General features: G+C 22.7%; 1 protein-coding gene across 1 annotated transcript; it reads right to left on the bottom strand.

Moving 5' to 3' along the window:
• Positions 1-5,943: 5,943 nt before the first annotated feature.
• Positions 5,944-26,694, bottom strand: LOC122512897. Its single transcript, XM_043629032.1, has 5 exons — positions 26,562-26,694; positions 14,491-15,133; positions 13,414-14,052; positions 11,008-11,285; positions 5,944-6,490 (listed from the first exon to the last, which is right to left on the bottom strand). Exons 1-5 carry the CDS (start codon positions 26,574-26,576, stop codon positions 6,281-6,283), a joined length of 1,785 nt encoding a protein of 594 aa, XP_043484967.1. The 5' UTR covers positions 26,577-26,694; the 3' UTR covers positions 5,944-6,280.
• Between the last annotated feature and the right edge of the window lie 255 nt (positions 26,695-26,949).

Here is a 26,949-nt window from a genome sequence, read left to right as displayed (position 1 = left end):
AATTTTTTCACGTTCCGCATCACACTAAAAAAGATTGGTGTGAAGCAAAAACACCCAGTGAGTTTCGAATCAAGAACGAAATGCTTTCACTTTTTACAACTTCCCTATTATTCTTATCGTCCGTCAAATTATCTATGATAATTTTTAAAAAGCGTTTTTTTATTGCTAGGTTATTTTTATTTTGTAAATATAAAAGAAGGTAACTTTTTAATCAGTGTAGAGATATTAATTAGAAATAATTTCTTACATTTAATTCAATTATTTTATAAAATTTTAATAAATTCTTGTAAACAATTCAATTATTTTTTTAAATAGTAAAATCTTTATAAAAATTTAAAATTATTTTCAAAACAATTTTAATTAATTTCCTCGGAAGAATTCAATTTTTAAAAAAAAATTTGACACATCTCGAAAAAATTCAATTTTTTTTTAAATTTTAATAAATCCTTCGAAAAAATTCAATTATTTTTATAAATAGTAAAATTCTTTACAGGAATTCAATTATTTTCAAAATTCTTCGCAAGAAATTCAATTAATTTTATAAATAGTTTACTATTTATAAAGAATTTGAATTTTTTCCAGGAATTCAATTATTTTAAATATACTTAATTTTAATAAAATTCTTTAAAGAAATTTAATAATTTTCAAAACAACTATAATTTGAATTTTTCGAAAAAATTTCATTATTTTCAAATATTTATACAAAATTCTTCATAAAAATTTAATTATTTCTTAAAATTTTAATAAATTCTTCAAAACATTTCTATTATTTAATTATAAATAGTAAAATTCTTCGCAATAATTGAATTATTTTTATAAATAGTAAAATCCTTTGCAGAAATTCAATTCTTTTCAAAATAATTTTAATAGAATTCCTCGAAACAATTAAAATTTTCAAATATTAACATAAAATTAATTTATTTTCTAAAATTTTAATAAATCCTTCAGAACAATTCAATTATTTTTTTAAATAGTACAATTCTTCGCAAGATTTCATTTAATTTTCAATACAATTTTAATAAAATTCTTCTTCATAAAATTTTCAATTAAAATTATTAAAGAAACTCTATTAATTTAAAAAAAATTCAAAGAAATTCTTTAGAATAATTTAATTAGAATTTTTCTGATAACAAATATTTCGCTCATTTGAACGTTCAAAATTTTAAAAGCATAATTTTTATTTAAATGAAATAAATTATATTTAAAACAATAATTTCAGTATATAATTCAAATATCATTTAATTGATTTAAACAAAAATTTTTTGATTAAAGGAAATATTTATTTGATAATACATAAATAATTAGTTAGTTCAATAAAAAAAAATTTTGTTTGGTTTATTTTATTGTATTTACGTATTTTTTCTGACATTTTTTACATTTTTCATTTATTTTTTTTTTAATTTTATGAAATTTGAAATTATTCTTTTGTTTATTTGATTGATTTTAATTTTTTACTTTTCTAAAAATTTGTGTATAAAAATTTTAATTCTTTATTTAAATTTTTCTTTATTTCAATTGCTCGAAAAAAATGTTTTGAACCATAAGAACATGGCTTTTTTATTTCTTCTTAAGACGAATTTTTTTTAAATAAAGAAATAAAATAGACAAAAAATAATAATTTAAAAAATTTTTTTTTTCGTTTTTTATTATCAGACTTTTTGTAAATAAAAAAGAAGATATTTTATTATGAATTTTTTTTAATCAGTACATTTATTATTAAAAAATAGTTTGTTACATTCAATCCTATCTTACTTATAAATTAATTAACAAAATTAAAATTATTCTTATTCTATTTTTTTTATCTCTTATTTTATTACCCGTATTTTTTCTGACTTTCTTCTCACTTTTTCGAAAATAATTTAATTTAAAATTATGTTTTTTTGTTTATTTGATTGACATTAATAGAAAACAAAATTTTTATTCATAACAATATTGGTATAAAATGTTAGTTTTATTATTAAAAATTTAATTTTAATATTTCGAATTCAATTTTAATCAGGATTTTAATTTAATTCTAATTTCAAAATTGATTTTAATATTTCTTTAATTTTAATTTTTCAATTATTCATTTAATTTATAAGAATTATTTTTCGAATCGGTAAGAAAAGTAGCTTTTTGATTTTCTTTTCTCGCATTTAAAAAAAAAGAGAAGCATTAGTTATATAAACTTTGGGAGAACACAGAGACGTCGTCGTCATTCTCCTCCGCAGATATACTAATTTTGTCTAGTAGGAATAATTATAGAAATTAATATGGAAAATGTCGGGGGATAGGGATATACCAAAGATGGCTTCACGATTCGCATCTTATAAGTTAAGGTCAATTAAAACTTTGCCAGGTGGCAGTCGACAGTTTACAAATCGGATAAGTTTCCCCTCGTCTTAGTCAGGGAGTGATATATCCACTTAACTAACAATAATTAACTGAGACGTTTAAGCTTTAATTAATCTTTGTTGCTAGTTATATCACCCGACTTTGACTCAACTCGATTCTCGTTAATACTTCTTATCAACCCTTTTTCCTTTTATATTTATCACTATAGACACTGACTAAACTTTTTTCTCTTCTACAATATATATAAATTCCTCCTCACACAGTTTTTGCTGTCACTATAGTGAAAATTTGTTCTTAGGATTTTTCTTTTTTTTTTTTTTTTGAGCGCAAAACTTTTGTTAAAACTTTTTTAGTTTTTTTTTGCTTTTTAACCAAATTTTTTAACTGAATTTAGAAACTAAATTTTGTAACTGAAATTAGGAACTAAATTTTGTAACTAAATTTAGGAACTAAGTTTTTTAATTCGGAACCAAATTTTTTAACTGAATTTAGAAACTAAATTTTGTAAGTAACTTTTGTAACTAAATTTAGGAACTAAATGAACTGAATTTTGTAACTAGGAACAAAATTTTTTAGCTGTTAAGAACCAAAGTTTTTAACTAAATTTTCTAATGAAATGTTTTAGCAATTTATAGAACAGTTATAAAACAGTCATTTCAATAAATGCCAATAAAATGGCACTGATTCAATATTAGATATATGCGAACCTTTTGCAAATTGATAGCAAAAATTTAAAAATAAATCCAATTCGTAAATGCATTATTAAACGTTACATGTACTACAATATAATGAATAAAACTGGCATAGAAGAATATCACAGAATCTTTTTCTGCCTTTCTCTCTTAAAAATACATAATCGCAGGTACAAAATTGCATGATTGATTGATTCATTCGGAAATCGATGACTTCCGCAATAATTAATGAACTCTATTAGTCTGCTATTATCATAAATACACTCAAAGATGAATTCCTTGTTGTCAAATTCATTTTTTTTATTTTCATTTCTTTTTCTTTTCTTTCTCTTCGTCTTGTGTTCACATTTTAAAGACGTCTCGTGACCGAGATATAAAAAAGTGTTTCTCACGACACAGTGATTGCGACATGATAGCATTTCTTTGTTAACTGCGTGTCGACTCGTCTACTTTATACAATTTTTTTTTATGTGAAATTTTACTAACAGCGATGATGATTCGACGGAGGAAAAAAAAGGAGAATCAGATCGCTCCAAATTATAATGCGTGTATACAATGATTACATGATTTAACAACAACACACTTTGAAAAAATTACACTTTGTAATTAAATAATGTGAATTTAATGAGCAAAATGCCTTGTGTGTTTCGAGAGATGATCGCGTTAAATAACATATATAATTATTGTAATTTTCAATTTGAAAAGAAAAATTTTTGTATTAAGAATATAATATTAATTGTAAAATAAATTATAATGTAATAAATTATATTCGCAAACAATTGCTCGATTATGGTGCTTTGTTAACACATTTTTACTGGCATTTTCACTTTCATTTTCACTTTGAGAAAATTTTTATTATTACTTCCATTTTAACAGTATTTTTGTATTTATTATATTTTTTTAACTTTTATTTTTACTTTCATAAATTTTCTTCAATTCCATTTGTAAGTGAGAATAAAATTGAAAATAAAATCAAAATTTCAATTATCTTTAGAAATAATTAAATTAGCCTTCGAAATTCAATTATTTTCAAAAATTTTCCTCAATTCAATGATTTTCAATATCTATTATTTTCATACAATTTTCCAAAAGAATTTAATTTATTGCAAAAACAAATTTAATAAAATTCTACGCAAACCTTAAATTATTTTTATAAAATAATAAAAATTTTACAGGAATTCAATTATTTATAAATTTTTGATAAATTTCTTCGCAATCATTCAATTATTTTCATGAAAAATAAAACTCATCGCAGAATTTCAATTATTTTTAATTCAATTTTAATGGAATTCCTCAAAAAGTGTAATTATTCTTAAAACTTTTATTAAATTTTGTCGAAAGAATTCAATTATTCAATAAGTTATTTTTTGTATTTATATAATTGAATTCTCGTAGAATTTTCTATAATAAAAATTGATTAAAAAATTAATTTCACTTAAAATTTTAGATTATAATTGAATATTAAAAGGATTATATCGTAAATTTTTTGAAAAAATTGAATTTTAAAAAAGTTTCATATTAAAATCTTTGAAAATTTTAATTTTTATACTAGTAACTAAAAATCCTCCAAAAATGTAATTATTTAAAAAATTTTTGTTAAAATTCGTCAAAAGAATTCAATTATTTAAAAATTTATTGATAAAATTAATTTAGAAATTAATTTAAAGAAATTTACAATTATTCAATAAATTGTTTATTTGTGTTTAAATAATTTAATTCTAATAGAATTTTCTAATAAAAATTGATTTAGGAATAGATTTGAGTTAAAATTTTAAATTGTAATTAAATATTAAAATGATTATAGCGTCAATTTTTAGAAATAATTGAATTTTGAAAAGGTTTCATATTAAAATCTTTTAAAATTTTAATTTTTCATACTTGTAACTAAAAATTCTGTAGAAGAATTAATTTTATTGAAAAATTTTATTTCAATTTTACTTGAAACAATTTTTTTGAAGTTTTTATTTTCTAAAAAATATTTAATTGAAGAATTTTCGAATAATTCAAATTTGGTAAAATTTACTTGAAAATAAATGAATTTGAAAATTCTCAAAGAACTTTTTTAAAAATTATTAAAAATAATTTATTTATAGAAGAATTTTAGTTTAAAATACTAAAAAAATTTAATTTTAAAGAAATTACAAATTAGCAGAAATTCAATTACTTTCAAGAGTAATAAAATTCTTTGCAGAAATTAAATTATGTTAAAAAATAATAAAATTCTTCTTAAGGGAATTTGAACCATTATGACGTCACGTATTTAGAACAAATGCTTTGAACAAACTGTGACGTCATAATGGTTCAAATGCCCTTAAGGATTCAATTATTTTCACAAATAATAAAATTCATATCAGAATTTCAATTATTTTTAATACAACTTTAATCAAATTTCTCGAAAAATGTAATTATTCTTAAAAATTTTATTAAAAGTCGTCAAAAAAAATTCAATTACTTAAAAGTTTGTTGATAAAATTTTTTATGAGAATTCAACTTTAAGGAATATTCAATTATTCAATAAATTATTTATTTTTGTATTTAAATAATTGAATTCTCATAGAATTTTCTATAATAAAAATTGATTAAAAAATTAATTTCAGTTAAAATTTTAGATAATAATTAAATATTAAAAGCAATATAGCGTGAATTTTTAGAAATAATTGAATTTTGAAATTAATTTTTTTGAAAAAGTGTAATTGAATTTTTTTTATATTATTTGAAGTATTTATTTTCTAATGTTTATTTAATTGAAGAATTTACGAATAATTGAAATTTCGTAAAGTTGAATCCTAAAATACAAAAATGTAAAGCCATGAAAACGAAAACAAAATTAAAAGTAAAAATACAATAGAAAATAGATGCGAAAATTTTTTTTTTTAAATAAAAATCTTTCAAAGTGAATTTGAAAGTGAAAGTCAAAATAAAATTTCGTAATCGACTCCCTGATAGTGAATAACTTTTTTCTTTGTTATTATTCAATTTAATTTTCGTATTTACTCTTTTTTCCTTTTTTTGGGAATATTTTCACCGGAAGTAGAGGTTTATTTTCATAAAAAAATCGATAGTGAATATTTTTTTCTAATTAATATTTAATTTAAATTTCGTCTTCACTATTTTTTTCTTGTTTCCTCTTTTGGTGTGAATTTAATTTTTATTTTCGAATATTTTTACCGGAAGTAAAGGCATAATTTGCATAAAAAAATAAAAACCGGTAGTGAATAATTTTTTTTTTCTTGTAATCAACGGAAGAGTGTTTATCAATGATCGTAATGATAGGATACTTTGGCGTGATATCCTTGATTATCAACGTGATACTTGACGTTTTGTATTCTTCCGTCAGGAAGCAACACGTGGTATCGTCCTCGGGTTAAATCGCCGTCCCGTTGCTCCTCATGCCCAAAGTCATTTCCTGTCTCGTGGTCACTCACTCTATAACCGAAATTGTACTTGCCGGCGTTCACTCCTGGCTGAAATAAAATCAGTAAATTTATATTCTCTCCTTCTCTTTTTGTTTGCGCCTCTAAAATGTCAAGATAAATAATTTACTTATAAATGTCAAGTTTCTTGAATATAATACAAAAATTTTATATATGTATAGAAATGTTTGTGTGTGTGTGTGTGTAAGAAATGAGATCTCTTTTTATCCCCCCGAGCCAACCATTTATTGTTAAACTTGACTCATTCATCATTTCAACTTCGCATTGCGTATAAAAACTCATACACACACAATGTTTAAATTCCTCGTTGCAAAATTTATTATTGTTTTCTTGAAAAATATTTTTTTAATATCACCCACAGAGAAAGAGTTTACTGATTTTTAATAGAAAATATTTTTTTGATTTTTCTTACTTTTTCTTGAAACAATTTTTTATTTAAAGATAAAATAAAATTTATAATAAATAAAATAAAAAAATTAAATTTATTAATTATTAATTAATAAATAGTGAAATTTAACGATCACTTCGAGTTTAATTATTAATTAAATCATAAATTTGATAATTATTAGAACTTAAAATTGATACTGAAAGAAATGTAGATATTTGAATTTTGAAATTGAAAAATTTGAAGAATATATTTATTTATCCTGTTGGGCTTTGTAATTTCAAATAAATAAATAAATTTTTTCTTCATTTTATTCCATTTTTTGTAAATCAAATAAAAAAAATATTTTTCAGTGTACCTCTTTTCGTCTCTCCTATAATCTTTACTTTGGTGTATTTTTTATAAAAAGAATTCAATTTTTAATCACAATTTTTAAAAGAATTTATTTATTTATATGAACTTACATTTTATATAAATTTATATAAAATTTATGTATTCAGAATTTATTTATAAAGAAGATTACAGAATCAACTAAAGAAATGAACGCTACTGAAATCAGAGAAAAAAGCTTTCGATTTGAAATGAAAATTTATATTTTAAAATTTTTATTTGTTACAAATAAAGTTCTGCATTTTAAATATTAATAATAATCATACATACGTATTATAGTCATGAATAAAAAATATTTTTTGAATTTGTTAAAAAGTACATTCGTAGCAAGTAAATAATATATTTGATTCCAGAGAAAATTTACTGGACTTAAAAGAAGTCAAATAAGGAAAAAAGAGACAATAAATAAATTTCTAAAAAAAATTAATAAATTTCTAGTAAATAAATATAAACTTTGAAAAAGTAAAACAAGAAATTTTTATTTATTCTTTTTATTTATTTAATAGAAATGAATCATTTTTTTGAGTGTATCTACTTTTTTGTCATCTATAATCTTTCCGGCAGTGTATTTTCTTTTTAAAAACTATTCAACTTCAATTAGAAGTTCAACAAAAAAGCAAAAAAAAAAAAAAAAAATAGTATAATAATATATTAATAAAAATAATTAGAATAAAACAGTAAAAATTATTAAATCCATTTAAATTAACAATAATCAATCACGGGGTCGATTATGTAATTTCATTTCTAGTATGACATTCATTTTCACTTTCACTTTAAAAGATTTTTTCACTTTTGTTCTCACTTTCATTTTCACTTTTATTTTTACTTTTAGATTTTTATTTTCACATTTATTTTCATTTTTAGATTTTTATTTTCAATTTCATTTTCATTTTGAAAGATTTCTATTTTTACTTTCATTTTCAGTGTTACTTTGAAAGATTTTTTGTTATTTTCACTTTTATTTTCACTTTGCATCAAAGTTGAAGTGAATAAAAAATTTATATAGCTGAAAGTGAAAGTAAAAATGAAACAAAAATAAAAGTCTATCAAAAATTGACTGGACAAATAAAAAGTTAATAGAAAAATCTATTAAAATGAAAACAAAAGTAAAAGAAAAAAATTCTCTCAAAGTGAAAGTAAAAATAAAAGTGAAAATAAAAATTTGTCAAAGTAAAAGTAAAAGTGAAAATTGAAAGTGAAAATTGAAAGTGAAAATTGAAAGTGAAAATAAAAGTCAAAGTAAAACAGAAATTACACAATCGATCCTCATAATTGCCTATTTTTAAAAATTTTTAATTCAAGATTCAAGATTGTTTTACTTACTTGGAATTTAAAAAATTCTTTTCTCAATTTTTTATTTTGAAAAAATTGATATTATATGACCAGATTATTTATATTTATGAATAGGGGGGGGATAAAGGAGAATAAAAGAAATAAAGTGCGTTAAAGACTATTTGTGTTTGCTTTTGAGTTATTACTGTGGACGTGAAGTTAGTCGAATCTCATCAGGCTCTGTCAATTTGTATAAATCGTGCAGTGACTCGTATTAGAAACCTTCTCTGGAATTCAGAGGAATTTCAGTGGCTGATGTTTCAGCAGCGTCCCAAGGGCGCTAGTGCAAATCTGGGTGAACCACAAATCCAGGATTTGAGAAAAGCTGATATATATATGTATATATGTATATATTGTACTCTCAGTTACATGACGTTATTCGATGCCAATATTACGTTTACCATACGCAACCCCCTATTGGATTTAATATATATATATACATACATATATATATGTATTTGTAAAAATAAAATTCTCTCACATAGATAGCGATAATACCCCTTTTTTAAGAGCTTAATATTTGTTCTTCTATTCCTTATTTATGTTAAGGAATTTTGTAAATTTTGCAAATTTCCCGTAAACATGATTTTTAAATTTAATTCTTAAAAATTCGATCACAAAATAGATAGAATTAAAATAAAATTTATGTTTACCATCATTTACGTCGATGCAAAAAGTATTCTTTTTTTAAGATCAAGAAGCAAATAATTATTGATAGAAAATGAAAATTAATATCCCCCATTACTTGCTTAAATCTTTTTAATTTAATCGAAAATGTACAATTTGATTTTAATTTTAATGTTGAAGAAAAAAAAGAACCTTTCAAGAAATAATCGAGTAGCAAAATTTTGTTGCAATTGCAAAGAAAAAAATTGTTGCAGATTTATAATTGCTTCTCTGCAATTCTATTATTTTTCGAAGGGTTTTTTTTGGATTTAAAAATAAGTAGTAAAAATAAGATTTCGTCAGACGTGTTTAAAATTTTTTAAATGAATATTTTACCAGTAGTAAAGAACAGATTACATTGTTTGCATAAAGTAGAACGAAATTTTAGTCAAAAAAAAGCAATTTTTAATGTTTTAAATTTACTATCAGTAGTAAAGTATAGATTTAGTCAGACAAAATATTGTTTGAATTTCTATGCTTATTGTATTAGTAATAAAAAACAGTTTATATCTTGATTTTTTTGTAGTCGATAACAATTTAAGTCAATCAAAGACTCTATAATTATTTTGAATTTAGTATCAGTAGTATAAAATATATTTAGTCGTACAACAACTAAGAACATTGTTTGTAGTATCAGTAGTAAAAAGTAAATTTAGTCAATCAAAACTATTCTTAAGTCTCATGTATATTTTACTAGTAGTTAAGAATAATTGAATTTGTTATCAGTAGTAAAACATAGATGTAGTCAGACAAAATAGCAATGCAAGTTAGCCAAAGAATTTAAAATTAGTTTGAATTAATATTTAGTAGTAAAAAACATATTTAGTCAGACGTAAATTTTCTCTATTTTTAAAAATACTGTAGCAGTAGTAAAAGACAGTTTAGGTCAGACATTAAAAAAATGTTCTAGTTTACTAAATTTATTTATTAAATTTATTAGCAAATGATTTGAGGACTAAAAATAATTCTAAGAGTGCCAGAGCATTATTAAATATTTTGAATTTAGTATCAGTAGTATAAAGTATATTTAGTCAGACAAAAAATGTTCTTAATTCTTGTACATATTATACTCGTAGTATAGAACAGTTTAATCTTTTTAAGTAGTAGAAGTCAATGTAAGTCAGACAAAAAGTTTAAAATTAGTTTGATTTTAATATTAGTAGTAAAAAATAGGTTTAGTCAGGCATCTTCTAAATTCTTGTAAATATTGTTCCAGTTGTAAAGAACAGTTAAAAATTAAAATCTTTTGTTAGTAGTATAAGTCATTGTGAGTCAGCCAAAGCATTTATTATTATTTTTAATTTAATATCAGTAGTATAAAATTGATTTTGTCAGGCAAAGCTATTCTCAAATCTTGTTCATTAATGATTAAATTATTCAAATGTTTTATTTAGTGTTCAGTTTTGTCACACGTAAATAATTTTTAATTGTTAATTTTAAGAATTCTTTATTTTTAATTTAATTATTTTAATTAATTTTCAATTAATTTAATTAATTTAATTAATTAAATTAATTAAATTCTCAACTTGATAATTCAATGAGTGTTGATAATTGGATGTCAGTTTTATCTTCTAAATAATTCATTAAATTAACAATTAATGAAGAAAGAATGAATAATTAAAGTGATGAAATTGAATATTTCAAGAGAATAATATCAATTACGCTTCTATTATTTTTCGGAAGGGTTTTCTCATTTTTTGTTTTGAAATTAAAATTAAATGCAAATTTTACTATAGTTATATGAAATAAATATTCATGCGGTGTATCAACTTACATAGGTGTTTCCACTGTTGGAATTGTGTATATATTCCTTTTGACTAAACTCCGATGTAACCCCGGTATACTCTAATTGAGCTGGAGTACCTTCCGTTTCGTCTACATTTTCATTGTGCAACTTGTGATTCAAAGGAACACTTTTGATAATCGGCAACGCTGCTTCATATCTATGATTGCTAATTTCGTTAGCGATAGACGGTAATGAGACTTGGAATGATGGTCCAGTTGTAAATGAACTCTCCATTTCGGGTGATTTTTCAGTAACTGGAATCTCATCTGTTAAAGAATAATTATTATTGCAAATAATCATTGAGATGAATTTTTTTTTCCTTAAAAAATCAGACTTCAAAATAGTAAATTTTTTTTCGAGATAATAAAAAGTAGTAGAAAATAGTTTTGGTCAGACTAAATTTTTTAGACTATTTTACTTTGAATAGTAGCTTAGCGAAAGTTAATTACAGTAAATCGGATCATAAAGTCGAAGGTGTAGCATAAATTATAGTAGTTAAGGACAGTTTTAGTCAGACAAAGAATTTCCAATATTGAATTTAGTATAAAGGCGGAGAAGTCCCTGTTGGTCAGATAGTTCTAAATTATTAGAAAATTTATTATAGTAGTTAAATATTCAGTTATAGTCAGTAAGAAAAATTTTTCTACATTATTTAACAAATTATTATATAGTAGTAAAAAGCAATTTTAGTTCATTATTAAAATATTGAATTCTTAAAGAAATTTCCAGTAGTAAAAGACAAATTGAGTCAGACAAATATAAATACTGATCATGTATATATTTTTTTTGCTTTCAGTATTAAAAAAAATTTTCTAATAGTAAAAAATTATTTTAGTCGCAAAGTGAATTTTTGGTCAATAAATTTAGTGGTAAAAGACAGTAACAGCCAGACAACGTATTTGAAGATACTAAATTTAGTATAAGTAGTAAAAGTCAATATAAGTAAAAAATACTTTAAAAAAATGTATTTTTAAAATTTCCACTAATTTTTAAAAATTAATAAGTATAACAGTAGTAAAAGTCAGCTTTGGTCAGACATTAAAAAAAAATTTTACATTCTTAAATTTATTTATTAAATTTATTGTCAAGTAATTTAAGTACTAAAAACTATTCTAGACTGAAAAAGCATTAAAGAATATTTTGAATTTAGTATCAGTAGTATAAAGTGAATTCAGTCAGACAAAAAATATTCTTAATTCTCATACATATTATATTCGTAGTATAGAACAGTTTAATCTTTTTCAGTAGTAGAAGTCGATGTAAGTCAGACAAAAAATTCAAAATTAGTTTAAACTTAGTATTTTCAGTAGTAGAAGTCAATGTAAGTCAGATAAAAAATTCAAAATTAGTTTAAATTTAGTATTAGTAGTAAAAAATAGGTTTAGTCAGACAGTTTGAATTTAGTATTTTTAGTAGTAGAAGTCAATGTAAGTCAGACAAAAAATTCAAAATTAGTTTAAATTTAGTGTTTTCAGTAGTAGAAGTCAATGTAAGTCAGACAAAAAATTCAAAATTAGTTTAAATTTAGTATTTTCAGTAGAAGAAGTCAATGTAAGTCAGACAAAATTTAAATTTAGTAAATAAATTTAAATTTAGTATTTTCAGTAGTGGAAGTCAATGTAAGTCAGACAAAAAATTCCAAATTAGTTTATATTGAGTATTTTTAGTAGTAGAAGTCAATGTAAGTCAGACAAAAAATTCAAAATTAGTTTAAATTTAGTATTTTCAGTAGTAGAAGTCAATGTAAGTCAGACTAAAAATTCAAAATTAGTTTAAATTTAGTATTAGTAGTAAAAAGTAGGTTTAGTCAGACAGTTTGAATTTAGTATTTTTAGTAGTAGAAGTCAATGTAAGTCAGACAAAAAATTCAAAATTAGTTTAAATTTAGTATTTTCAGTAGTAGAAGTCAATGTAAGTCAGACAAAAAATTCAAAATTAGTTTAAATTTAGTATTTTTAGTAGTAGAAGTCAATGTAAGTCAGATAAAAAATTGAAAATTAGTTTAAATTTGGTATTAGTAGTAAAAAATAGGTTTAGTCAGACAAAAATGTTTATAAGGCTTGTGATTATGAAAATTTATAATTATTTTGAATTTTGTGTTGTTAGTTGACAGTGTAAAGTAAATTTAGTCAGACAAAACTGTTTATAAAACTTGTGCGTATGTAACTAGTAGTAAGGAATATTTTAAGTATATTTTAAGTAGTAGAAGAGTAAAGTAGTAAAGAAGAATTTTTTAATTTATGTCAGTAGTAAGAAATAGATTCAGTCAGACAGAATATGTTCCAAATAATTCAGAGTACTGTACCAGTAGTAAAGAACAATCAAAGTCAGACGGAATTTTCACATTTTCCCTACAGTTTTAAAATTACTAAAAAACAAAAAAAAACGAATTACCTTTTATCGAACTCAGTGTACTCTGCTGACCATCAGAATTCACAAAATCAAAATCTCTCCCCAATTCTGGAAATTGTGTGAAAAAATTGGAAAATTCACCATAATTTTTTTTTTGCCCTTGATCATCAGTCATAAATGGCGCTGGTAATATTCGTGTCTCATAAATTATTTTCGGTGGAATAAATGCAACTTGTTTGTTTGGTATTTTTTGGAAATTTTCCTCTATCACAGAATCAATGTGACTTCCCTCTCTGATGTGATTAATTGGATTTGAATTAAAATTCAATTGTCGTTGATGATTGGGAACAAAGAATGATGGTATTTTAGTTGAATGATCGTCAATTTGTAATGATCTCAGTAGTCCTCTTTGATAGGCAATTGCCGCTGAATTTTGTCTCGAGAAACGTGATTTTCTCCTTTTCACTGATAATGGAGTCAGTAAATGTTTAGATTGTTGTCGTCGTGAATTAGATCGATAAAGGGGCAGAGCTTCCGGTGGACCGTTACTACTATTTTCTTCCCTTGAACTTTGTAAATGTTGAGTGCGAATTGGCTTTGAGTTTGTCGTTTGTTGATGCAATTCGAACAAATCGTTTGTTTGTTGTCTATTTTCCTTGATGTTTTTTTGACTCATTGTTTCTGGAAAAGTTGGTTTTTAATTTTAATTACTTATTGAAATATAAATAAAATTTTACCTTTTTAATAAATTTTTGTGGTGGCAGTAATTGTTGCTTCGTCTTTTTTTTCTATTAATTAACACTTATTGAAAAACTTTTTTCGTTTTTTTTTTTATTAACTTTCGTTGATAAACATTGTTGTGGACTTCAACTTCGTTTAATAAATTCAGTTTTTAGAAAGAAAGTTTTTCGACTTGTAAAAGTATTTATTTGACATATAATAAAAATTTTGATATTCTTCTTTTTTTCCTTATCGAGATGACTTAATCGAAATCTTGAAGGGATAACAAACAAAACGTTTCTTTTGAAAGAAAAAACGATTGAGAGAGAGAGTGAGCACGCGAGAGAGAGAGAGTGTAGGGTGAGGGGGGGGGGAGGGGAGATTCTTTAGAAATGTTACCTTTATCTTGAAGATCAGGAGTGCTGTGCGATCGAACGTCAATCTTCCGATTGAGTATTTCCGTCGTCTCCTTTCTACTGGAACTCTCTGGAGTAGAATTTCCGGTTGCTCTCTTTTTCAAGGACAGAGCTTCAGAGTGAAGAAGCTCTTTTCTATTTTCAGTGACGCTTCTCTCGTCGAGAGAAGACGTCAAGGGTCGTTCCTCATTCCTTTCGCGTTCGAGCATCTGGTTAACGAAGAATCTCGAACGACGATCATCAGTCTTTCTGTAGTTGGTATCGACTGTCGTCGTCGTCGTTGTCGTCGTGATTTCCTGCTTTTTCCCCTGATAATCAAACGAACTATTCGCGTTTTGCCTCTCAATTAGCAGTCGCTCCAGGGTCATCGAAATTGATCGTTGTTCAGGATTCATTTCTTCATTCCAGGACGATTCGATTATATTTTTACGTTTTTCCTTCGGATTTATGTAATCAAGAAACTCTAGGTCGCCGCCAACGCCGCCGGATCGGTTCGAGTGTTCGTTAACGAATCGCTGATTAGGATTCCCGTTAACAACCATCGTATTTAGTCGGATGGCAGCAGGTGTTGACGCCATCACGAGAACAATGATAAACTGGCACCCCAGCAGAAAATACATCGTTATCTGTAATAAGAGAAATTAACGTTAATTGATTGTTAAAAATAAAAAGGTTGGATTAAAAAAAAAAAAATTATAACGATTCTCTATACGTAATTGATTTTCATCCTTTAATTTCATCTTACTTTCTCTCTAATTTTTCTTTATGTGCAAAATTTTCCTCCATACAATTTATAAAATTTTATAAATTTTCTTATTACTCGAATAATTTTTATTGGGTTAGATTAAGTTTCATTTGGTTCAAGTAATTTTTATATTTACTCGGACAGCTTTTAAAGTAGTTTAACAATTTTTTATTTGGTTCGAATAATTTTTATTTAACCCAAAAGCTTTGTAATTAGTTTAAAAATTTTTTATTTGATTCAAATAAAAACTCTTGGTTCAAATAATGTTCATTTGCTTAAAATAATTTTTTATTTTGTTCGAATAATTTTTATTTAGTAAAATGAAAATAATTATTTGAATTAAATAACACTTTTTTGGTTCACATAATATTTAGTCGGTTTAAGAAAAAAGTTTTATTTGGTTCGAAAAATATTTTTTGGTTGAATTAAATGTTTATTTGGTTCAAATAATTTTCATTTGGTGAAAATAATTTTTTATTTGATTCGAATAATATTTTTTGGTTGAATTATATTTTTATTTTTCGTTGTTAAAAAAACGAAAATTTATAACGATCTTTTTACGTGATTAAGATTTTTGTCCTCTAATATCATCTTCCTATTTTCTCTCTAAGTTTTCTTTATTTGTCCCCATTTATTATTGTATTTGCAAAATATGGAAAAATAATTGATTTGTCTCCAGACAAGTTATAAAATTTTATGCAAATTATTTCTGGTATTTTGAGATCACTTTTTTATAAAATTTGACATCTTTCCGATAAAATGTTATAATTTACCTTTTCAAAAATATCCTTATAATGAAAATTCACTATTGGATAAAGAAATTTAATTTCTGCTTGTTTTAATATTGTTAACCTTAATTCTCCTCTTATTAAGAATTTTGTTTTGTATTTTTGCTTTCGATTATTTACTTTTTATAATGTAAAAAATTTTAATTAGTTAATTCAATAAATTATAATTATTCTCTTAACACAAACAATAAATTTGTAATTTAAAAAAAACTTTTAATCAGAAATAATTTAATAAAATGAATAAAAGAAAAATTATAAAGTAAAATTAAATTTTATTCAAATATTTTCAATGAAAAATAATAAAATAATATTTTGGGGTATTTAGTGTTTTGCTCGTCTGTATTTATTAAATAAGTAAATAAAATAAAAATTGTAAAATAGAAATTATAAAGTAGATAAAATTTCATTAAATAAAATTGAGAATATAGTGAAAATTTTTTGAAACTATTTTTAATGAGAAATAGAGATTATATATATATATATATATATATATATATATATATATACACACAATATTTAATTAAATTCAGCTAATTTTCCAATATATTAACTGCTGGTCTTCTTATATATTTTATTAATAGCAATTAGCAAATTCTAACGTGACAAGAGAAATCATTGTGTCACAATAAATAATATATTTTGAAATTAATTATGTAATTAATTTTACTTTATAATTTTATCAATAAAGGAAAATTATAAGTGATCCTTAAATAACTTAAATTGTCCTGTTATAAAATAAATAGAATCTGACAAGACCCGTTTAGTATTCAAGTTACAATTAGTCATTTTTTATTTATAATCACTGCAATACTGTCTATTGTCAAAATTATATATTTTCTATTTTCAGAAGAAACAGAAAATGTATTTTTGTCTATAACAATGTTACAAATAAATTTTATTTGGCTCAAATATTTTAGACTATTTAAAAAAAATTTATTTCGTTATATTAATTATTTCTAGATACAGATTTTTTTATATCGTTCAAATAGTTTTTATTTTCGTGAATAAAATTTTTATTTTGCTTGAATAATTTTTGCTTGGTTAAAACAAAAATTTTGTTAAATTAAATTTTATTTGGTTAAAATAAATTTTGATTTGGTTCCTGTAATTATTATTTGGTTCGAATAAAAACAATTGGTTTAAATAATGTCCATTTGCCAAAAAGTACTTTTTTTGTTTTGTTCGAATAATTTTTATTTAGTCCGAAAGATTTTTAATTTATTTAAAAACTTTTTATTTATGTACTTTAAAATTTAAATAATTATTTTTTTATTCAAATAATATTTATTCGGTTGCAAAAAAATTTATAATGTTTTCTGGTTGAATAAAATTTTTATTTGGCTGAATAATTATTTTTTTGGTTCACATAATGTTTATTCGGTTAAAATAAATTTTTATTTTCTTCGAAAAGTGTCTTTTGGTTGAATTACATTTTTATTTGGTTCAAATAATTTTGTATTTGATTGAATAGAGTTTTTATTGTGTTCGAATAATGTTTATCTCGTCGAATTAAATTTTCTTTTGCGTTGAATAATTTCCATTGGGTTAAATTTAATTTTTTTTCGTTTGAGTAATTTTCATTTGGTTTGAAATCATTTTTTTATTTTGAATAATTTTTATTTGGTTCGAATAATTTTGTATTTGGTTGAATAGAATATTTATTTTGTTCGAATAATGTTTATTTCGTTGAATTAAATTTTCTTCTGTCTTGAATAATTTTCATTGGGTTAATTTAAATTTTTTTTTGTTTTAGTAATTTTTTTTTGGTTTGAAAGCTTTTTTAATTTGTTCAAAAACTTTTTATTTGTTTGAAAAAATTCTATTGGTTTAAACTATTCTTGTATTTTATTCAGTATTTTATTCTTGTATTTTATTCAGTATTTTATTTAAAGAAATTTTATTCAGTCAAACAAAATTTCAATTGATCGAACTAATTTTTTTTTTTGTAGAAATATATTTTATATCGAACAAATAAGTTTCATTTGGGGTTTAAATAAAAATTCGTATTATTGGAAATAAGTTGAATTAGAAAAAAATTGGTCGTGTGATCAAATTTCCAAGTTTTCTCAACTTAATAATCATAATAATGCAATAACTGTTTTGTCTCTCTTCTTCCTCTTCATGCATATCCAGAATAAGTTATATGAGCTTATGATAGTTTTCCACAGCAGACCTCTTGCTGGTATAATTTCTGCATGTCTCTTGCACTTTACTTGCTTTAAGGCGAAATCTTGATGACAGTTTAAGAGCTTTACTCACGGGTACAGTTAGCACTGAGCATTCGAGATAAGACCGTTATGCTCACTTTTTTTTTTGTCTACACGTGTATATATATTACAAACATTCAGTTGATGATTTTTCTATTCAAATTTTCTTTCTTCTTTATTTTTTCTATTTTTATTCGAAAGATAAAAATTTCAGAGTTCATTCACTATTTTTCATATAATATTAGATAATAAAAAATTATATTTTCATTTTCAAATGGTTTGTATACAAAATATTTAAATTAAATATAAACATATTTAATTGAAATATAAACATATTTAATATAAATATATATTTTTATTTTTAAATAGTAAATAAATAAAAAAAGTGGATTTTAATGTTTAGGAAGAGAATTCTCTAAAATAAGGAGTAGCGAAAAAATAGGACACTTTCTGAAAATTTTCTTTTGGAAATATTCTCCCTTCTATTATCCACTTACATTATTAGTAAATAAATACAAACAAAATTTATTTGTAAATAAAATATTTCAAAGTAGAAAAACATCTATATTTCAAATTTTTTCAAAACGAAACGTAAACAAATGAAATGGGAGAAAATTTTCCCTTTTCATTATTATTATTATTATTAATATTGTTTTCAGTGATAAAAGAAAAATGAGTGCAATAACAAAAATGTGTTACTGTTATCTCCATGTCAGCTATATGTTTACATATGAAAATTATTTTGTAACTTTTGAAAAAAAATATTATACACAATGTATTATTTTTTTACCTCAATGTGTAAATAATATATATGAACTCATTTTCTCTTTGTGTTTTTTTTTTGTTCGTTCATTTTTTCGTTTGAAAAAAACTGTCATTATTCTCGACGTGGTGTCCTTAAGTTATTATCTGAATAACACTTTTATCAATAAACTGCAACAGCTGGAGTTTATGTACGTGCTTTTAGCAATGAACGTGCATTGCCTCGTTTACAGTGTTCGCAGAACGTGTCTATGGAAATAACTATCCCAGTTGTTGACCATTGTCGGTATGCTTGAGAACCACCTTTACTCAGGAAATTTGGTATTATTACACCTTCTGGACTGTGTTTCAGTCTTCGTATATATATAAAGCGTTGTTGCAAGGTGTCATCCTCAATTTTCAATATTAGCTTGTACTAGTTTCCGTCTATTATAGATTTATGGAAAATATGCGAGGGCACGTAGATTTACACAATTTATTATCATATTTGACAAAAAAAACCATTTTTTTTTGCCTCTCATTTTAATTTGTTAAAATAAATATTAATAAATTTTATATGATTTTTGTTTTTTTTAATAAATTAATAATTATATTAATAAATGTTAATAAATATTAAGATTTATTGATAATTATAAACACTTAATTATAAGTGTCTAAGAAAATTTCAATTTGTCAATATATAGAAGAAAAATATATTCGTAAAATGGAGAAAAATAAAAGTTGGTTAAATAAATTTATAAAAAAGATTTTCCGTTTATAAACTAATTCTCTAAGAAATGATATAGGTATATATAGAAATGATTAGAATTATTGATTCACGTAATGTGACAGATTATAACAATAATCTATGTTATTAATTCGATAAATTATACACAAATTACTAATGTTTCTATGGAAAGTGGGACTTTGGTGGAAATTACTTTACTGTACGTTAGCAGTTAATCATAGAATATAGTTGCTAATCGAGTAACAATACTACTTCATTACTGCACTTCGTATCCTGTTCAACTAGCTTTTAGCTTTATTGAAATTTTGTTTTGTAACTGCATTTGCAAGCGTTTTCTCAGTTCTTTGATCAGTAAAATTTACAAAAAAAAAAAAAAATTTATGTACTGTAGAGCGTAATTTTAGTGGAACAATTAAAATCTAGAGTTTCATGTCCCGATCACTAGATTATTTTATTTTTGTGAAAAAAAATTTGTATTAAAAACTTTTAAATTCTATTATTTTAATTAATTTATATTAATTATTTTAATTTAATTCTATTATTTTAAAATTGCTAATTTTATGTAAAAAAAAAGTAGGGAAGAAGTTAAGGAATTGTTGCTAGTTAATAAGAGTAGTGTAATAATTAATAATAATAATAATAATTAACCTTAAAAGAAATAAATAATGTCAATATAATCAATATATGAAAATTTTACTGTTAAATATTTTAGGACAAACTGAATTTTAATTCAAGAGTTGTATATTGTTTGAGAAGTAGAGAAATATTTTTGTAGGACAAATATTCCCTGATGGTATAAATTTCAAACAGAAAGAAAATGAGAATGTTGGGGAGAGAGGGAGAACAAGGAAATTCGTCCCATTTCAAAGTTAAAATTTTCTTGTTTCAAGTTGGATCTGGTGAGATAAGTCCAGTTAAATCAAGAAGTTGTCAGGTATAGGGGAGAGCATCACCCGAAAATGCACATTCGAACTTTCAGCACTTTGGCATGCTTCTCTTCTACCTATCTTTTCGTGAAAATCGTTTTCCTTCTCACACTCTCTTTCTCTCTCTTACTCTCTTTTCTTTACCTATCTATTGGACGTCAACTTAGATGCATTGACGGTTTACTCGACTCACCTCAGGCTGCATCAACGTCAGCCTTTGCTTCTCTATCTCTCTTCTCTAATATATATACGTCTAGAATTTGTAGCAAGTTCAATTTCAGGTGCAAGTCAAAAAGAACTTTAACATTGTTTCGATATATAGAGAAATATTTCCTGAGAAAATGAGAATTTATATTTAAAACACGTTCTTGAATTATTGTGTTAGATGGGAAAGTATTAGGAGTTATTTCTTTTTTATATTATATGTTATTTCTTTCAGGGATTTCTATTCTGGAAAATAAATTTAATTAAATAAAAATAATTAAAGGTAAAATAAAGTTAAACGAAATTCCCTTTTGTAGTACTCCTGAATCTCGATTTCCTCTCAAGATATACTCAATTTTAGTTCTATTTAATTTATCTTTTTTTTTTCTTTTCTCCCTAGCTGAAAAAGTTGTATAGAATTTCACAATTAAAAAAAAAAAAAAAAATTTTTCACAATTAATTTTTTAATTCTATATAAATTCTAGTGAATATTCTAAAGAATTTCACTAGAATGATTCTATAGAATTTCTACATGAATTCTACTAACATTTAGTAATTTTTAATTAGAAAGAATTGAAATAATATTTTTCAACTTTATATTATTGTGTAATTGAATTTTACATTTGATTTCTATGACAAATTTAAGGCAAAAATTGTTTATATCTTTTAAATATATATAATCCATTTAAAATTAGTAACAGAACTCGAACCAGTGAAAGTATTTAAAAATACGGATTTTACGGACCAAAAATGAAAAATTACGGACCAATTATTACTGACAAAAATATAACCAGTCCGAGTCAAATAAGAGAACATTTTACTTAAAACGTTAAAAGTATAAATTATATTTTTTCATAACTATAAAACATGAAGAAATCGATCACTCTGAGTCTTCGACTCGGAGTAATCCATTTCCCCATTTATACACTGTAAAAAAAGGGAAAAAATAATAATTAGTTACCATTATAGCTATTTTAGTAGGAAAATATTACTATTTGAATCAGTGATTGACTTTTTGTTATCAAATTAGTTATTTTAACCAATTCAAATGCAGAGAAGAATATTTATCAATTTGTAGTACTTTAATTAATGTATTAAAAAAATTAAATTTTCCATACAGTTTTTGGAGTTATAGTAGAGTCTAATTGGAACTAATTGTATCGCAAGTAGACCCTACGTTACGACTGCTAAAACCTAACATAAGACCTAAATTTTAGGCTGAAAGTAGGGCTTAAATTTTGACTCGGGTCTGTTTTCATAAATATTATACATCAATAAAAATTGAAGTAAAAAGCAATTTTTTAAAAGCGAATTAATATAATGAAACTTTTTCTTAATTTGATAGGAAAATTCCCGGTTCGGCATATTCCCAGCTTTTTACAGTTTTTCCCGTTTGGTAGATACCCAGTTAAATGTATTAGTATAAACAGAAAACTGTACGACAGCAAGTAATACAATCTATATTTATATGAACTTAAGAAACAGTATTTTCATAAAATAAGTAAATTTTTATAGCCATTTGTAGATTTATTTATGGATAAAATCAAGTAAATTTAAATTTGACAAAAAAGAGATAAACCGTGAAAAGTTTGGACAAAGCAGGGAATTTTGTTAAACAAAAATAGACACCGTGTTAACTTTTGTCTTTACATTGCTCAAAACATCTCTTAAAGTTAAATCTAGAGTTAAAATGAAAAAACGTTTTAACATGTAAGTTTTTGCCTAGTGGCATAATATGCTTGTATTGTATCACAGGTGACTTACAATTCTTGACATCCTGCGAAATCATTTTAATCATAAAAAATTTCCATTTTCAATATTTCTGAACTTCTTGAAAATATTAGATTGATTTGATAAATAATTTTGAATTGCACTATTTTGACATCAAAATATTAATCAGAGACTCCAAAAATACTACTGAATTATACTTCATATAGTAATTAGTATCGATTTTTTGATATATTGAAAATTTTTTTATATTTCTTGTAGGATAGTATTTTTTGCAAAATTATCATAAAATCTGACTAAATAACATATAATATTCATTTTTAGAAAGTTTAAAAGCTATCCATTAAAAATTGTGAAATTTGGAAATTTTCCATTTTTCAAGTTTTTGAAAATATTTTTATATTTACATCTTAGTTGTAGAATAGTATTTTTTGAAAAATTATGCTAAAATGTGACCAAATAACATGTAATACTCAAATATAGAAAGTTTAAAAGCAATCCATAAAAAAATGTAAAATTTTGAAATTTTCGATTTTTTGAAAACATTTTTATACTTACATATTAGTTATAGGACTTTATTTTTTGCAAAGTTATGCTAAAATGTGACTAAATAACATATAATACTCAAGTATATAAACTTCAAAAGCAATCCATGAAAAATAAAAAATTTTGAAATTTTCGATTTTTTGAATTTTTTGAAAAAATTGAATATCTCCCGTTCTAATTAATATTTTTTAAATCTGTAAATTTATAAACCTTCCTTGGGTCAATACCTAATAACCTACCAAGTTGGACTTAAATCGATTCACATGTTTTTGTGTGATTGGGGTACAAAGTTTTTGTGACAGACAAACATACATACATACATACATACATACATACATACATACATTAAATTTTTTAAGAACATTTTTGGAATCTCTGATGTCCATAATAACTAATCATGTTAACATTTTGAAGTTTTAAGCAATGTACAGACAGACATCTGATTTTATTAATAAGGATTTTAAATACAAAAAAGTAATTTATTGAATGTTTAAATGTTGCTTAAAATTAAATCTTCGACTCGGAGTGATCGATTTCTTCATGTTTTATAATAATTAAAAATGGCAAATTAATATTATCATTACTTTATATTATAAAAATATTGTACTTCTTCGAAATTATTTACGTCATTTCAATTTAATTATTATTTTTAAGAATTTTTCAATAAAATTTTCCTTTAAATCAATTAATTTTCGAAAAAGTTCTTCGTCAAAAATAAAAACTTCAAATAATATAAAAAAAAATTAAATTACACTTTTTCAAAAAAATTGATTTCAAAATTCAATTATTTTTTAAAATCCACGCTATGTTGCTTTTAATATTCACATAAAAGATCTAAAATTTTAACTGAAATTCATATTTAAATCAATTTTTATTAGAAAATTCTACTAGAATTCAATTATTTAAATACAAAAAAGTAATTTATTCAATGTGTAAATGTTGCTTAAAATTAAATTCTTATAAAGAATTTTATCAACATATTTTTAAATAATTGAATTCCTAAGAAGAATTTTGCTATTTTTGAACATAATTAAATTTTTGCGAAGGATTTTATTACTCTTGAAAACAATTGAATTTCGGCACTAATTTGTAACTTCTCCAAAATTAAGTTTTTAATTTAATTTTTTTAATTTTAGTGTTAATTAAAATTTTTCTATAAATCCATTATTTTTAATAATTTTTAAAATAGTTTTTTGAGAATTTTCAAATTCATTTGTTTTTAACTGAAATTCATTTTTTAATCAATTTTTATTAGAAAATTCTACTAGAATTTAATTATTTAAATACAAAAAAATAATTCTCGTAAAGAATTTTGTCAACAAATTTTTAAATAAATGAATTTGTTTGACAAATTTTAATGATAATATTATTTTAATAATATAATAATTACCTACTTTTATTGAGGAATTCGGTTAGAATTATATTAAAAATAATTGAAATTCTGAGATGAGTGTTACTATTTATTAAAATAATTGAATCCCTGTAAAAATTTTATTATTTCGAAAAATAATTGAATTATATTGCGAAGAAATATATAAAAAATTTGTAAATAATTGAATTTTTGTGAAATTTTAATTTTTTTATGAAAATAATTAAATGTTTTTGTAGAATTTTATTAAACTCATTGAATTGAGGAAAATTGTTGAAAATAATTGAAATTTTGCTAAGAATTTTATTAAAATTTTTGAAAATAATTTGGGGAAATTAATTTTAAAATTCAATTATTTCTAAAAATTCACGCTATATTGCTTTTAATATTGAATTATTATTATCTAAAATTTTAACTAAAATTCACTTTTAAATTAATTTTTATTAGAAAATTCTACTAGAATTCAATTATTTAAAATTTAAATAAATTTAAAATTAAATACAAAAATAAATAATTTATTGAATAATTGAATGTTTCTTAAAATTCAATTCTCATAAAGAATTTTATCATCATATTTTTAAATAATTGCATTCTTTCGACAATGTTTAATGAAATTTTTAAGAATAATTATATTTTCCAAAAAATTTAATTATATTGCGAAGAAATTTATAGATATAATTTGTAAATAATTGAATTTCTGTGAAATTTTTATTATTATATGAAAATAATTAAATGTTTGCGTAGAATTTTATTAAATATTTTTTTAAAAACTTGAATTCTTTTGAAAAATTTTATTAAAATAATAGATATTAAAAATCATTGAATTGAGGAAAATTTTTGAAAATAATTGAAATTTTACCAAGATTTTTATTAAAATTTTTTGAAAATAATTGAATTTTTGATAAGAATTTTATTATTTTTAAAGATAATTGAAATTTAAAAGAGAATTAAATTTTTAAAAATTTTTGAACATAATTGGATTTTTGTGAAGAATTTTATTACTTTTCAAAATAATTGATTTCTGCAATCATTTGTAATTTCTCAAAAATTCTCCCAATTATATAGTATAATTTTTTTTCGAAAATTCCCACTTGGAAATTGAATGAATATTAAAGTCGATTTCAAAAAAAAGAGAGATAAAATTTAATTGAAAGTATATTTTTTCTTTTACGATTTAATTTTGAATTTAACCTCAATCAAAGTGTTCAACGTGTTCACGAAATTAATATTATTTTCAAAACTAATAGTTGCGGTGAATACAGCGTGTAACAAGATCATTATATGCACGATGAACATGAAATATCCCCGGGGTATATTCTGTAACATTATCTAAATACTGCTTTGTATTTTTCTCCATTCAAAACCAAGAGATAAATAAATAATTTTCTTTTAATTAAATTTTACCACATTTATATAGAAAAAAAATATGCATTTTAAACTTTTGTGAAGTTTTAGTTCAAAAAAACATACATTGTAAAAAAATTATTTTAAATACAATTTCAGTAACGAAAAATGTATACAGAATTTAATTATTCGACTGAAATAAAATTAGGAAAAATGGATATTATATAATTTTCACTCAGTAATGATTTTTTATAAAATTATATTTAATTTATAAAAAACGATTTGAATTATTTAAGTTTCTCACAATAATTGCTTTATACTAGTAATGTAATTTATTAATCTTTAGATAAATTTTTTATGTTTAAACAATTTGTTATTGTTAATTAAATAACAATTTCAAATTTTTTAAATGAAACCAGAAATTAGTATTTTTATATAAAAATATCAACTTTTATTAATACTGCACTTATAGTAATAAATTAATAATTTATAAATAAGAGATTAAATTAAATTTATTACAATTACAAATATAGGTGACAATTGATTATAAAAAATTATTAATAAACAGACATTTATTTCTCAATGATTACGTGTATTTAAAGTCAGAATCGGAAAATTCAAAATGGCGGAACCAATATGGCGGCCGAATTTATAAAAACTCAACGGATTCGCTTGTACAGCCCAAATTTTTTTAATTTTATTACTTACGTGTATTATTTTCATTCTGTGTGTCACATAAACTTTAATAAAATTAACAGAAACTAAAATAAATAAAATTAACTGAAACTAATAAATAAATAAAATGAACTGAAACTAATGAATAAATAAAATTAACTGAAACTAATGAATAAATAAAATTAACTGAAACTAATAATTAAATAAAATTAACTGAAACTAAAAAATAAAACAAAAGTTCACTAAAAATGATAAACAAATAAAATATTAAAATTAATAAATAAAATTAACACTCGATCTTGTTAAATACGCAATGTTCTCATGCGACATTAGAACAAAATTCGCGACATTACAATTCCGCGTTTCCTGTGAAACTGAGATTTACGAAACAATCTTCTCCGTATAGATGCGAGAAGATGAG

This window comes from Leptopilina heterotoma, unplaced genomic scaffold (assembly GCF_015476425.1).
Source record: "Leptopilina heterotoma isolate Lh14 unplaced genomic scaffold, ASM1547642v1 Lhet_13, whole genome shotgun sequence".
NCBI lineage: Eukaryota > Metazoa > Arthropoda > Insecta > Hymenoptera > Figitidae > Leptopilina > Leptopilina heterotoma.
This window is presented reverse-complemented; position numbering and strand designations above follow the sequence as displayed.

What these genes read in the sequence shown, in the direction of transcription:
- LOC122512897 (XM_043629032.1), bottom strand. An exon ending in TCCTGATCTTCAAGATAAAG is followed by an intron (nt 14,053 to 14,490) that starts GTAACATTTCTA and finishes CAACTTTTCCAG; the next exon opens with AAACAATGAGTCAAAAAAAC. An exon ending in TACACTGAGTTCGATAAAAG is followed by an intron (nt 11,286 to 13,413) that starts GTAATTCGTTTT and finishes ATTCTTTAACAG; the next exon opens with ATGAGATTCCAGTTACTGAA.